This window comes from Diadema antillarum, unplaced genomic scaffold, assembly GCF_040938485.1.
Source record: "Diadema antillarum isolate AM-2024a unplaced genomic scaffold, OU_Dant_1.0 seq00000750_RagTag, whole genome shotgun sequence".
Taxonomy (NCBI): domain Eukaryota; kingdom Metazoa; phylum Echinodermata; class Echinoidea; order Diadematoida; family Diadematidae; genus Diadema; species Diadema antillarum.
Genome location: NW_027271644.1, coordinates 162,791 through 176,519, shown reverse-complemented (window position 1 = coordinate 176,519; position 13,729 = coordinate 162,791). Strand labels below are relative to the sequence as shown.

The following is a 13,729-nucleotide window of genomic DNA, read 5'->3' as shown; positions in this document are numbered from 1 at the left end:
GAGACAAATTCAGGAACAAAATATAATTCACAATTCTCCTACTCTGAGAAATCAATTCAAAATCCTACATTTTTGTTAATATTGCTTCTCTCATTTAATTTTAATTTGGATTTGACCGAAAATTCTTCATTTTCCTTTATCATTTTTAGCCTTTATTGATATTTATTGGCTTCAAAGATATTAGAGAGATCATACGTATATTTCTGCAGCTGGATTTATGTTTTTATTGTGTTAGATTTGTCTTTTGTTCTTATTGTTTCATGAAAGAGCATGTAGGCATGAATAACAACTTGTTCATTTTTGCAATTTTTACTTTTGTGCCTTGGAAGAGAAAAGCAAAGGTGTTCACTCATATTTCAAGTTTTTCCTTTGTTGACTTACCAAGTTGATAGCCAATTAAATTACCTTTCATATGATATGATATATAATACATTAACATTTAGCCAAAAACTTTATGAGAAATATAAAATTGAAAAAGTATTTACTTTCTTTTTTTGCTAGGTGTATATATAAATAACACACACACATACACATATATTTATTATGATATATCACGTTAAGTGCGACTCTACTCTGGATCAATGAGGATTATGCGTTCGAAAACATCATTTCTTAATTTGGAATTAAGATGAGTTTGCTATATGTAAGGTGAAGGGAGAGTATATTAACGTCTTTCTGAGCATTATATCCACTACACCGTAAAACATCTCTTGTAACCTACGTCTAGTGAAGTAAAAAGTGTACTGCATAATATGTTACTCTATCGTGGTGGTTTTTGAACCAACTTTGATTATTTCTATGATATAACCGAAACTGTGACATTTAGGTTCTTACAAAAGGTCAATGTCAAAAGGTGAAATGTTTTATAAATTACACTCCATGATGTACAACGTTATAAAGTACAATTCCAAATACTTTTAATACAATCCTACAACATCTTCTCAAATTAAAAGCTCTTGAGAAGGACAAATGGAACGTGAGTGATACGGCCTATTACCCCACATCATGTTGTTAATTGACATGAAACTTTCTAGTATTCATATGCGGAGCAAGAACCTTTAATGTCACACTTACGTCACAGCTCTCCACTCGTTATTATGCAGGGTTGACTGGTAAAAGTAGGCCACGTTTTCTCGGTCTCCCACGGGGTCAGGGTATTCGTTGAAGAGCCCCCAACGGAAGTGTCCCCACTCGTGCACCAGCACTCGCCCTGCGAGTTAATATCCCAAATTAAGTACGGTGATGCTGATAATGATGATGGTGATGATGGTAAACGTAATGATGGTAATACTCGGGGATTGTGGATTATTTTCAGTGAAAGGGGTGGGGTCAAGGGACAATGTTGGACAGATGCCGGAAGGAGACGTAACTCCAAGAAATCATATACATGTAGTTTTGGTGAGTCTAAAACAAAAACAAAACAAACCAGAAAAGGAAAAAAAAAATATTGTGTGTGGAGCCCCAGTCCCATGGTATCAATTCGTTCCCTGTCAGGTAATACTAAATGGTCTAAAATTACTGGTCGATGATTAGTCATAACTCTGGAAATCACGTGACTTATGCAAAGTCAAAGAGTTATATTGTGGGAAGTGACGTCACGTTAAATAATATAATTCACGACTTTGACTGGTTGCTAACGGGACTACAATGAAACGTTGCGCATTTAACATGGAGACAATCGTCGGTTTTGATTTCTGCATAGGCGTCAAATTGTCCCATACTTGTGCAACGATGGACACGAAATAAAAGGAACGTTCAAATTAGGCTCTGATCGTAGTAAACATTGTGCCATTGGTAAGAAGCATCATAAAACCAGGAAGGTGGAGCCCCTCCCTAATAAAACCATCGTGACTGTAAGCATGAGTAGTTTCTCAAGGTCTACGCACAACTGCCACTTCGTTGCTGTTAGCGGAGGGGTAAAATCTTCGTATCGTGTGTCCTTCAGGAAAATTCATAAGTAGGCTGACGTCACACTGTCTCGAAATTGGCACAGGATGGATATGGATTTTTCAATTTCGAGTAAAGTTATGGTGGCTCTGAAGTACGTGAATTTTGCGACCAGGTCGCGAAATTTGCGATTTGGGACGCCAAGTTCGTGACCCGGGACACAAACTTGGCGACCGGTGACACGAATTTGGCGACCGAGGACGCAAAATTTGCGTCCTGTGGTCACGAAATTCGCGACCCAATATCGCGAAGTTTGCGACCACAAGACGCGAATTTTGCGTCCCCGGTCGCCAGGTTCGTGTCCCGGGTCATGAAATTCGCGTCCCGAGTCACGAACTTGGCGTCCCAAATCGCGAATTTCGCGACCTGGTCGCAAAATTAACGACGCACATGACCTGTAGTCGAGCGTACTTCAGGGCCACCATATAAAGTTGATCCGAGCCTGGTTAAGAGTTGACTAAGAACCACTGAGTGTTAGCACCCTGAGAAACTCCACCGGTGGTTATAATTATGATGGCTTATAAGATGCTTAATACAGGCGTTGAGCACACTGTCCCAAGTTTGAGCAAAGATGGACACGCGAAAAACAGAAACTTTACATATTCGGCTCTGATCGTGTAAACTTCGGGTCATTTGTGGGAGCATCTTAAGCCATCGTATATGACTGCAAATGGATTTTTCTCAGGATCCGGCATTAACTTCTTCGGCAAGCCAAAGTATAGTCAGAAGATTTTGCGATGGTTCATATCATAAGAAGCTTCAAATCTTCGTGTAGTCTCCTGGCGTGGTTAGAGTGGCATCGTGTTACCTAGTAGGTGTCATACTTGCTTTTGCTGTTGATGAATTTTGACTACGTTCGAGGACAAACTTCGTAGAAAACTGAAAATGCCATATTCGCATGATTCTCTTGTATATCAATTTTGGGACAGTGTGACGCCATCTTCAGGATCCCTGTTATGAGCCCCACCAACTCTAGGATGTGATGTGTATATACAGAACAATAATCATCCCAATAGCACTATACAGGTCTAAAGGTTCAGCGGGATGAACTTGCAAAGCTCCTGGAATGCTCTAACACTTAACCACATAACATCTAAAATTGCCGAAATGAAAAACAGAAGGTCCTTCATAGAGCATACTACAGTAATCTTGTCATCGCAATGAAAATTAGGTCCTCGGCGGCTCTTCTTTGTACCAATAATATAGAGGGGAGCATTTTCCTTGTTGAGAATGTCGTAAGGACAGCTTTTGTTCATGTGTCTATGTACTCAGTGGTGAGACAAAGAATGATATCAAGAATCATTTTATGGGAGCAATGAGTGTTGTTGACGTAGATCCAAATGTTTCATTTCTTATTAGAGGGAATGTGAAGTTGTGGTTTTGGTTTTGTTCATCTTCCCGGTTTATCTTTAATCATAATTATAAGTTTTTCACGTGCATAATGAATGGTGTTTGAGTTAGCTAGTTGATGTATTTCCTTCATATTATTGTCTCACATTATTATTTTTTTTCATTTCTTTCACTTGAAGTTATCTGTAGTCATGCAATTTCAGGTTTCTTTAATTCTTTAGTGTCCGTCGGGGGTAGCAGGTGAACTACATATTTGCATTCTTGTGATGATCCATCTATAGGCCTACTTGTTTCTCTTCAAAGGATTAACTGAAAAGAAATACTCGCTGATTGTACTGTGAATGTATGAAACAAATAAAAAAAAAATGAATGCATGGTTGAGGAAGTGCGCTTCCCATTTTGTTTGTTAAGTGTAAAATTCCATAACAAATAAACAGCGCAACAGACTTCGAATTCGAGAGTTCTGTTTGCCCTCTAGAAACATAAAATGATTCAAAAACTTGAAAAATGTCTTTTTTACCAAGATTGCCGTAGGTGTTCTCGACTTCTGGGTCGGTCAAATACTCATCCATGAAATGAATGAAGCTGCCGGGTTTACCACAACCCTGGATCTGCAAGGTGTATGGATCGGGCGCCCACAGCGGATTGGCCGGAGCTACGATGACGTCAGCCAGGTCAAATCTGTTTTCTCCAAGTGGGCCGTATTCCGGCTTGGAAGTCCAGTGTGTAGGTATGATGATAGTGACATTTCTGAAGAAGAGCTTGTTCCGAGTTGCAGTGTACAGGTAGCTTGATCCCTGCGTGAACATTCTCTGAAAATGGAAAGACCAAAGAGGTACAAGAGATGGAGTAACAACAGTGTTATTCAGTTTGATCCCATGTTTGATGCCGTCACTATATAGGAAATATTTCAAGTATGTGCTAAACTGGACCTACCCACAGATAGGAAGACAATCGATTCATGTGACATTGCATCATGACTCGTCTCTCTCAAATGAAGATATGTCTTTATGATGGTAATTTGCTCCTCGCGGTCCCTTCATATGAAACATGAGCGTACAGGGATGTGCGAATAAAGATTCCACAAAAATTGATGATATAAGAATTAAAATTACTCGACTTTGAATGTTTTTAAACTAATCTAACATATAGATTAATAAAGAATTACACTCGAAGATTGTACCATAGTACTATTATCACTTTCATTGGTCGGAAGTGATCGGAAAGATAATTAAATCCGCTTTCCAGTAAGGGTGCAGTTTCACGTATTTTCACAACGTACGGCTAAGATTTACATTTTTTGACATAATCCTGGACATGATTTACTTCTTTTTACATAAGCCTTATCATAAGCTGAAATTTAATTTACTTTGATACAAAAACAAACAAAGCATAGCCGACATTATGTTAGCGTTCCAAATGAATGATCACATAGCTCGGGAAGACGACGGCATCGAACCCCGATCATCAAAGGCACAAATGCACCAGTGGAATTCTTTTGTACGTCCAAAGAAAACTGACAGCAGTTTTAATGCTTACAGTCAGTTGGAACTCCATTTCTCAAACCTCCTTGGTAAGACACTGCAAGAAACATCTTTTAGGCGTTTCAACTGTTTGAACAGTTTGCGATATAATTGTAGACTATAGGGAAATCACCCCTTCCTCCGTGACACTTGCTCTCCTGATAACTACCCTTCTGATAACTAACCTTCCTGGACAAAATTATCAACCCCAGGTCGATCACCTTACAGGACAGTTTAATACCACCAGAAGAACTACAGAATAATCATAACTGAAAAATACAGAAGACTTAAAACAAAGAACAACGTCAAAAACTAAACAGAATATAAAACAAAACACACACAAATGCACGTCGTAGGTAAACTGTACTTCTTCTGTAAAACTGCCCACCGTAGGCTCGCAAAAACGGAGCATAAGAATCAGCATTTAAGAACTCGGGGTGATTTTCAGACTTTTACATTTTGGATGATTATAAATTGGTTATCCTTGGTACAGACTTTCAGAATTTATAGTGATTGCATTAAGCATGAGATAAGGAATAAGAATATGTTTTCAAAATTTATAACAAATCACAATGAACATGGAAGATGACATGCACCTTAAGAATCCATGAGTCGGGGCTCAAGGCTGCAGAACAAAAGGAGAAAAAAAAAACAACTTGCATAAATTCTCCCACGCAGTTGACTTACTTTGTTTAGCAACCGGTATTGTACTGGAATTACATTGTTATCACTTCTGAAATAATATTATGTGAGACTCCTACTCATGCATTCTTACGATGAGCTCCCACTCGTGCGTTCTCGTGATGAAGCTAACACACTCGAAATAGGGTTCGTTTAGCATGTGTTGCGTTTTTCTAATGTTTGTTTTTCCTATTTAAAGGTTCGTCAATCCGAAAATGATAGGAATTTTCATTATTCTGAAGTTTCATTGATCCAAGGGTAAAAAAGGAAGGTGAGTACACTAAGAAAACTTCCGATTTGCGATCCTAATTTGTCTTTTCGTATAAACGAACATTCCTCATTTTCAGACTAACGAACCTCGGGCATAACGAACATTTATTTCACTTCCTTCTGGAATTATGAACTTTCCAAAAAACGGACCTTCGAAAGAACGATCAATGTTTCGGATTAACAAACTTTATTTCATTTTCGAATTAACGGCTTTTCGGAATGACTACCCTTCAGAATAACGAGCGTTGGGAATAACGAGCCTGCGTATTACAAAAACCGAACCTTTAAAATAACCAATTGTAGGCCGTAAGCGAATCCTAAACCATCACTTCTTATAATTTCGTTTTAACACTAGAGTACAAACAACTTTATGCTCTCTCTTAAATGCAAAATATTAAGGAAATTTATGAGATTCTCTACTCAAGGACCACAATGAATTCCACAAATCTAATCATGGAGCTGTCGATTTATGCACTACATGATATGAAATTTTGAAAATTGTCTGGAAATTCCTTTTGATTACAAACGTGTGTTTGCATGAAGACCGACGCCAAACATTATTCATAACGCAATTCCAACGACGAAAAATGCATCATTCTTATAGGAGGTAAAAATTCCTGAAAATAGCTGATTTGTCTTTGGGATAATCGGCTAGCGGTGTGCAATTATAGGGATGTTGATGTGTGTGTGTGTGGGGGGGGGGGGGGGGAGGAGGGGATGGAAGGTTGACATGGGGTTTATTGTTATCAACATTTCTCTTACAGAAAATCATCTTTTCAAGACTAAAGTTCGTTGAAAACATCAAATAATCCGGTTTGTTGTTTGCGCTTGCGCAGGAAAAGGTAATTTGTGATTGGAACAGATGTGATTTTTTAAACTAAATGAGATAGCCATTTGTGTTGCAATGATTATTCATGAAGTGAATGACATAAAATGGTACTTTCATGCATTTCCATCTGACGACAACAAACTGTATTTAAAAAAGGGAAGTATATTATGCAGTGATAAATGAAATTAGTTTTTAGTGCATTCAAAGAAGAATAACAAAATAGATGCTTCAAAAAGTACATTGACCAGCCATCAAGGTCACCTTGTCTACGCAAGTTCATTCTTTGTTTGACTATGGATTTCATAAATTGTTACATTCGGCAATCATATGCTATGTGTCGCTTTGAAAACGAGTGAAGTGCCTAACCAACCGAAAAAAGAAGGGTCTTGTAGGAAATATACAGATAAGCTAGTTATGTACGAGCTGGTTTATCTGAAGCACCTTCAATTAGTAAAATACGTATCAAAATAATTTTGATAGCTACGTCGTACAGATTACACACAATAATGCTTATCATTGGCAGAAGGTAATGTCCGGGAAAGAACGAAGTAACAATGGTTTTTGCATGAATGGATGATTATGAATTAACGAATCATACAGAAAAAAATATATATATACCATGTATGCTATGTATTTCATTTTCTTTTTTTTTCATATTTTTTTCATATACTTTTCTCTCTTTTTTTTTTTGCATTTTTTTGCTATCATGCATCCTTTTGTTTGTCTGTATCATTTATCTTTTGCAAAGTCGAATGTTTATGTTTATGATGTTATTCCAGATTTATTATGTGTTAGTTTTGTTGGAAAAAAAAAAGAATGAAAATAAATGAATTGAATTGAATTGAAATGAAATGAAATGTCCAAAGTTTTAGAGAAACTCATTTATAAGAGAACCATTAGTTTTTTGAAGTTGCATAATATTTTTACTAATTCGCAATTCGGTTTTCGAGAGAAGCATAGTACAACTCATGCTCTTTTATATTTCATTGATAAAGTAGCTCACGCAATTGATAATCATTCTCATTTAATTAGTATTTTCTTGGACTTATCCAAGGCCTTCGACACTGGTGATCACGATATTCTACTCCACAAGTTATCACATTACGGAATACGTGGGAAGGCCTTGGAGTGGTTCAAGAGTTATTTGGAAAATAGAAGACAGTTTGTTATAATCAAAGACAATTATTGTTCAGTAATAAGAGAAGTAAATTGTGGTGTTCCGCAGGGAAGTTTATTAGGGCCACTGTTATTTATTACTTATATTAATGATTTTTGTCAGGCATCTGAAGTACTTTCTTTCATCCATTTTGCTGACGATGCCAATGTATTTTTTGCCCACAATGATGCTAATTTTCTTGTTCAAAAAGTTAATTCTGAATTACAAAAAGTGAGTAATTGGGTAAGAGCAAATAAATTATCCTTGAATGCCCCAAAAACGAAATATATGATTTTCAGTAATACTGTTGATACTCTGAGTACAGCTATAGTTTTGAATGATATTCAGTTAGAAAGAGTTTCACATTTTAAATTTCTTGGAATTATTGTTGACGACAAACTTTCCTGGAAGTTACATATTGATTATATATCCAACACAATCTCGCGTATAGGCGTCATAAATAGAATGAATTTGTATATTCAACAAAAATCATTACTTATGTTATATTCTTCATTGATATTGCCTTATCTTAATTATGGTGTTTTAGTATGGGGTAACACTGATCAGAATCTACTGGATAGAGTGTCCCTTCTACAAAAGAAAGCTCTCCGTGTCACCTGTTATCCTTCCATAAACTCCCACTCAAATTTGTTATTTTCCTCCAATAAGTTATTAAAAATTAAAGATCTTTTTTATATAATTTGGGGCAATTTATGTACATGTACAGCAACAACTCACTCCCGTCCATTTTTGCTTCTATGTTTCAAAGTAATCAATCATTCCATGAGTATCCCACTCGACGCTCCAATGAATTTCATTTACCTCTTTTACGAACGATGTTTGCTAAGAACACACTTATTTACACTGGCCCAATTTACTGGAATTCCCTGAATAATGATATAAAAAATGCCCCCTCTATACATTCATTTAACAGAAGATTAAAGTTTTCTTTATTGCAATCTTATGATCCCACAGAATTGAATTAGCCTGTTGGCTTATTTCAATTCCTTTTCGAAAAAATTTGGATTGCAAGTGATATACTGTCACGTATTTTCTCGTCCCTCTTGTCCTCAGACACCTACAGAGTAGATTTGATTTCATTTATATTATTTCTGCATCTATTTCTCGATACTTTTCTATATAATCGTATCATTTTCAATGAATTCTGTCGAGGATCACTGGATCTGTTTGGCCTTTCTGTCCGTTGTATTGTCTTCCTGTTATGTTAGTCTTGTCTCGTTCTGTCTTGTCTATGAGTCCCCCTTTATTAGTTTCGTCGTCCCAGTCTCGTTTTATGTTTACTCGCCTGAGTATGTATGTTTGTTTGATACTCTATCTTCCTAGTGGGCTTCCAGATTTTTTTCTTTATGACTTTATTCCCAGTCTTTCTTCCCCTTTTTGCATCAGTTCAATTTCTATTGACATTCTGTACTTGAGGGGCCCACATTCTACAAGCATTGTCTTTTTAGTGGGTCCCTCCATTTTTCGATGTCTTACGTATTATATCGTCTTTATCACTTCAGTCAATTTTCATCACAACGTATTTCTTATCCCAAGGTTCCTCGATTATATTTTTCTCAATTTACTTTGTTTTGACTATGCAACCTTATTCTCTGTTACCAAAGAAAGTGAAATGTTTATGTTCTTTTCGAAAAATGAAATAAAGCATGAATTGAATTGAATTGAATTGAATTGAATATCATCAGACAACGCAAAACTATTATGAATTAACCACAATTGCTTGTGCAAGTAGGTGAAAAGGCACACGTAGTTGTTGCGATAAAGTTAAATTGAACTCCGAGAAAAAAAGGTTTCGAGATCCGAATTTGATCTACTACTTTCCCTTTCTCTTAGTAATGATTTAATTGACACATGGATGGAACCATCAGAAGCAATATTCAATTTTTCTTTGATCATGCAAATCAATCCCCTGTCGCTTCAGTTGATAATGACCTTGATGTCTAAATGTGGTGAATGTTCCGCGAGATAAGTAGCTTGAGTACTGTTTTTAAATGCTTATATTAAATTTTGTTTGTTGTTTGTTTGGTTGAACACAAGCTCCTTTGATTTCAAGTTAATGCTGATGTTAGGACGCATAACAACCAAACGGCATTAAGAAACTCACTTGTCAGTATTAAACATGTTAAAAAGGACAAAAATCCGTGGCTTACCAACTTTAGGTCATTTTACAACTTTTCCATTTTGCCTTTTTTTACCCAACATTTCAAAGCTCCTCCGTGTACGTAAGCCATAATTAGAACTAGTAGGGTGCCATTTTATAGGTAATTTCATAACGTTTCTGTTCATATCAAGCATATGCGTCGATTAGTACTGAGAGAAGAGATAGATAACCGCAAACTCAGATTTCAAAACTTAGTAATAATACGTATACGCGTAAAATAATGCAAATAACTTAATCACATTGTGTCTACCGAGCTCATGATTAATACACTTCACCTAAATTTAATTAAAGTTGGGTTACAGTTTTAACAACAGAATTTCGTTACGTCGCATAAGCAGATAAGTAACTTTCGAACTACGCGTTATGGGAGATAACCCTATACGTTAACGGATGGAAGAAGGGTGCAGGTAGATGAGTCGATAATTAAATAATGGCTTGTGGTGGAGGCTAAAGAGTAGATAATGGCAGACTGTGAAGACGGTATAACTATAACCTACAGGTAATTTCCCTGGATCTTCCCATTGAACATAGGAAGACAATCGTCTTTTCGACTCTTCAAAACGCTCCCCTCAAAGACATTGTCGAAGCATACAATGGCATGAAACCATGACGCGTTGTGTTCTCTTAAAAAGGGGTAAAGCCGCTCAGTTATGGCTCAATTTTCCAGGAGTCTATGCATGATAATTGAAATTAAAGGTAGACTAACAGATAATACATTTTTTTTTTAATGTTTACGTGCTGTTTAAAAACAGTGGGGGTATGAACAACAGTGCTAACAATAATTATTGATGGAAAGCTATATGAAACGATTTCCCTTTACACTTTAAATAAATACGTTTCCCTTCGTCATAGTTATATCGTGAAGATATTCTGCATTAGGAGTAGGATCACACAAAGTATGTTCAAGGTACATAGTCCGTGGGCCAAGACCCGAAAAATGGGTTGTTGGTACCATCTGAGGTGGCACAACCTTTTTGGTGTCAGTTTGTTTGTCGGGCATTTACTATGACTAAGCTACTCATTTGGAAATGCTATCATAGCTTGATAAGCATATCTATGCCCGACAAACAAAATGACACCAAAAAGGTTTTGCCACCTCAGATGGTACCGATATCTGGCCTGGCCCATGGACTAACAAGTATTATTTTTAAACCAGAAATGTGATACATTGATTGCAATGACATTAAATTGCTGGTACATCATCAAAAGATAGAGCTAACTTTTAGAGCAAGTGAATTATATTGCTGGAACTGCTGTCTCGCAAACGAGTACGAATTTTTGATTTATAAATCTATCGTCAGAGACCACTATCAATTAAATGGTAATTAGGAAGTTTTCACCAGCTCAATTCATAGAATGTTCGATATTGAAACTTCTCAGGTTTCAAACGCAGTTTCGCACCTCTTCTCATTTGAGAGCCAACATCAACATCGAAACTCAATTTTTTAGTCTGAAAAAAAAAACTAGTAAAAATGTCATGTAAATCATAATTTGATTTGATTTTGATTTTATTGGTTCCTGCATCATATCATTGCTCATGCTGATACATAGACATATATCATATACATTGATGGTACCATACATATAAATACACTGTAAAAACATCGGTGTTAGATTTGACACCATGGGTGTTAAATTTAACACCGATCAAGTGTTAATAGAGGACCACACCCACATGTGTAGAAAATGCACTGTGATGGTGTTGAAAAGTGTTCACCTGACACTTCGTGGTGTTAATTTGACACTGTACCTGGTGATATTTGACACTGTACTGGTGTTAATTAAAAAATGACACCACATGGTGTTGATTTGATATTTGTTGGTGTTAATATCAATGGTTTAACACCCGTCCAGCTTCAATAAGAGACCACACCAGCTGGTGTTACTGTGGTGTAAATTTATTTTCACATTTTTTCAAAAATATAGTATTTTAATGTAAATTCTTGATCGTCTTGTTCAAATTAAAAATCAACAAGAAGTGCAGTTACTAAGAAACTCTTCAAAAAAAAAAGTTTTATATTTGGAAATGACACCCGGAGGTGTTAATTTAACACCATAAATGAGCACCGAAAATTTAACACCAGCTCGGTGTTTTTTGCAGTGTAGATATACATAAACATTAGTTGCTAACAAAGTAAGTTTCTTCATTACCTTTAGAATAATCATAAAGCAATACAGTTTCTTCATTGCCTTTACAATGTACAAAAGAACATATCAGTGATGCAATGAATAACGCAGAAGGAATACAGCTTAAGCAATGCTTGATTTGCATGCAGCCCTCGTACATAATACATAACATATAGGAAAATAGGGGAGGGATGACTTGCATAGAGATAGGATAGGAGAAAGGAGAGGGGAGAGGTCTGTCTGCTTTCGCTAATACACAAAGTTAGATCACCTGGATTACTGAATAGTAAAGTATTTTCTCACCGAGGTACAGGTGAACAGTTAGATCACCTGGATTACTGAATAGTAAAGTATTTTCTCACCGAGGTACAGGTGAACAGTTACAGGTCATGGTCGGTTACATAACATTCCGCAACAAATTTTCTCACCGAGGCACTGGTGAACAGTTAGATCACCTGGATTACTGAATAGTAAAGTATTTTCTCACCGAGGTACAGGTGAACAGTTACAGGTCATGGTCGGTTACATAACATTCCGCAATAAATTCAAAACGGCGATAATTCCACGAGGGAATTTCATATACAATACAATTGCAATGACATTATAAGATCACTGATATCCAGAAAGCAGCATTATCTTTACAGCTTTCTTGAAAGAATACATAGACTTTAAAGTTCGAATTTCTGAAGGAAGAGAGTTCCAAATATCAGGTCCAGTGTGTCTGATAGATTTCAGAGCCATCACCGTTTTTGGATTTTGTAGATGAAATTTACCAGATTGCCTTGTGGGATAAGAATGTACATCCTTGTTTAAATGAAATAATGAGAAAATAATATCAATAAGGGAAAGAAAGCAAGAGGCCTATTTAAGATGGTTACAAGGTACATACAAGACTAAATAATCATAGGTGAGCCCAACCTAGTTAACACATAATCATAAAAAAAGTAAGCACGCACACAATTACACGGCAAAAGAAACAAATGTTTAATATGAATAATCCATCAGCTGGACCACTATATGTCTTATGATAACAAAGACAGAGAATGAAGGGATATTCCTATGTATTCGTTCACTCAGGTTTTAAACTCATTGTATTTATCGACGTTACATCCGCAAGAAAGCTGTGAGTTATAATAAGGAGAGCAAAAACATCGTGTTTTTGTTACCTTAATTACTTGAACGAGTTCATCACTCTCATTCACTCGGCTGTGTATGGCGACAACAACATCGGCATAGCCATTGTCGACAAGTTTTACTGACGACTTCGGAATAAGACCTTGTGCGGAGCTCAGGACAAGGCCAACAAACACGAGCAGGTGCAGTGGCGACAACATGATGACTGGAGAAGATTTTCGAGAGAGACACACTTTTAAAAGCTGTCTAGCGGCTTGCATATATCCGTACGGTTGTTCCGGTTGAATGCCCATATTTTAGGTCCAAATGCTTCCGCCTGTGATGCTTGTCTGAGTCTCATAAAACTGTGAGGCATTCAGTGATGGAGACGCAAGATAACGAAGCGTGAGTTACAATTCAGGAGACAGTATTGTGTTATTGAATTACTTCTTGCATTCATTCATTCATTCATTCATTCATTCATTCATTCATTCATTCATTCATTCATTCATTTTATTCAATCATGGTACCAACATCATCCATGGCTGTTT

At 36.5% G+C, this 13,729-nt stretch overlaps 1 protein-coding gene across 1 annotated transcript in view; it reads right to left on the bottom strand.

Moving 5' to 3' along the window:
- The window catches only part of LOC139738511 (calcium-activated chloride channel regulator 1-like), a 55,147-nt gene extending 41,748 nt beyond the window's left edge, over positions 1–13,399 (bottom strand). The window contains exons 1-3 of the mRNA XM_071649137.1: positions 13,232–13,399; positions 3,818–4,109; positions 1,075–1,210 (exon numbers count right to left, since the gene is read on the bottom strand). Of these exons, the coding sequence (XP_071505238.1) occupies positions 1,075–1,210; positions 3,818–4,109; positions 13,232–13,399 (596 nt within the window). The remainder of the gene's footprint in view (positions 1–1,074; positions 1,211–3,817; positions 4,110–13,231) is intronic.
- Positions 13,400–13,729: the final 330 nt, after the last annotated feature.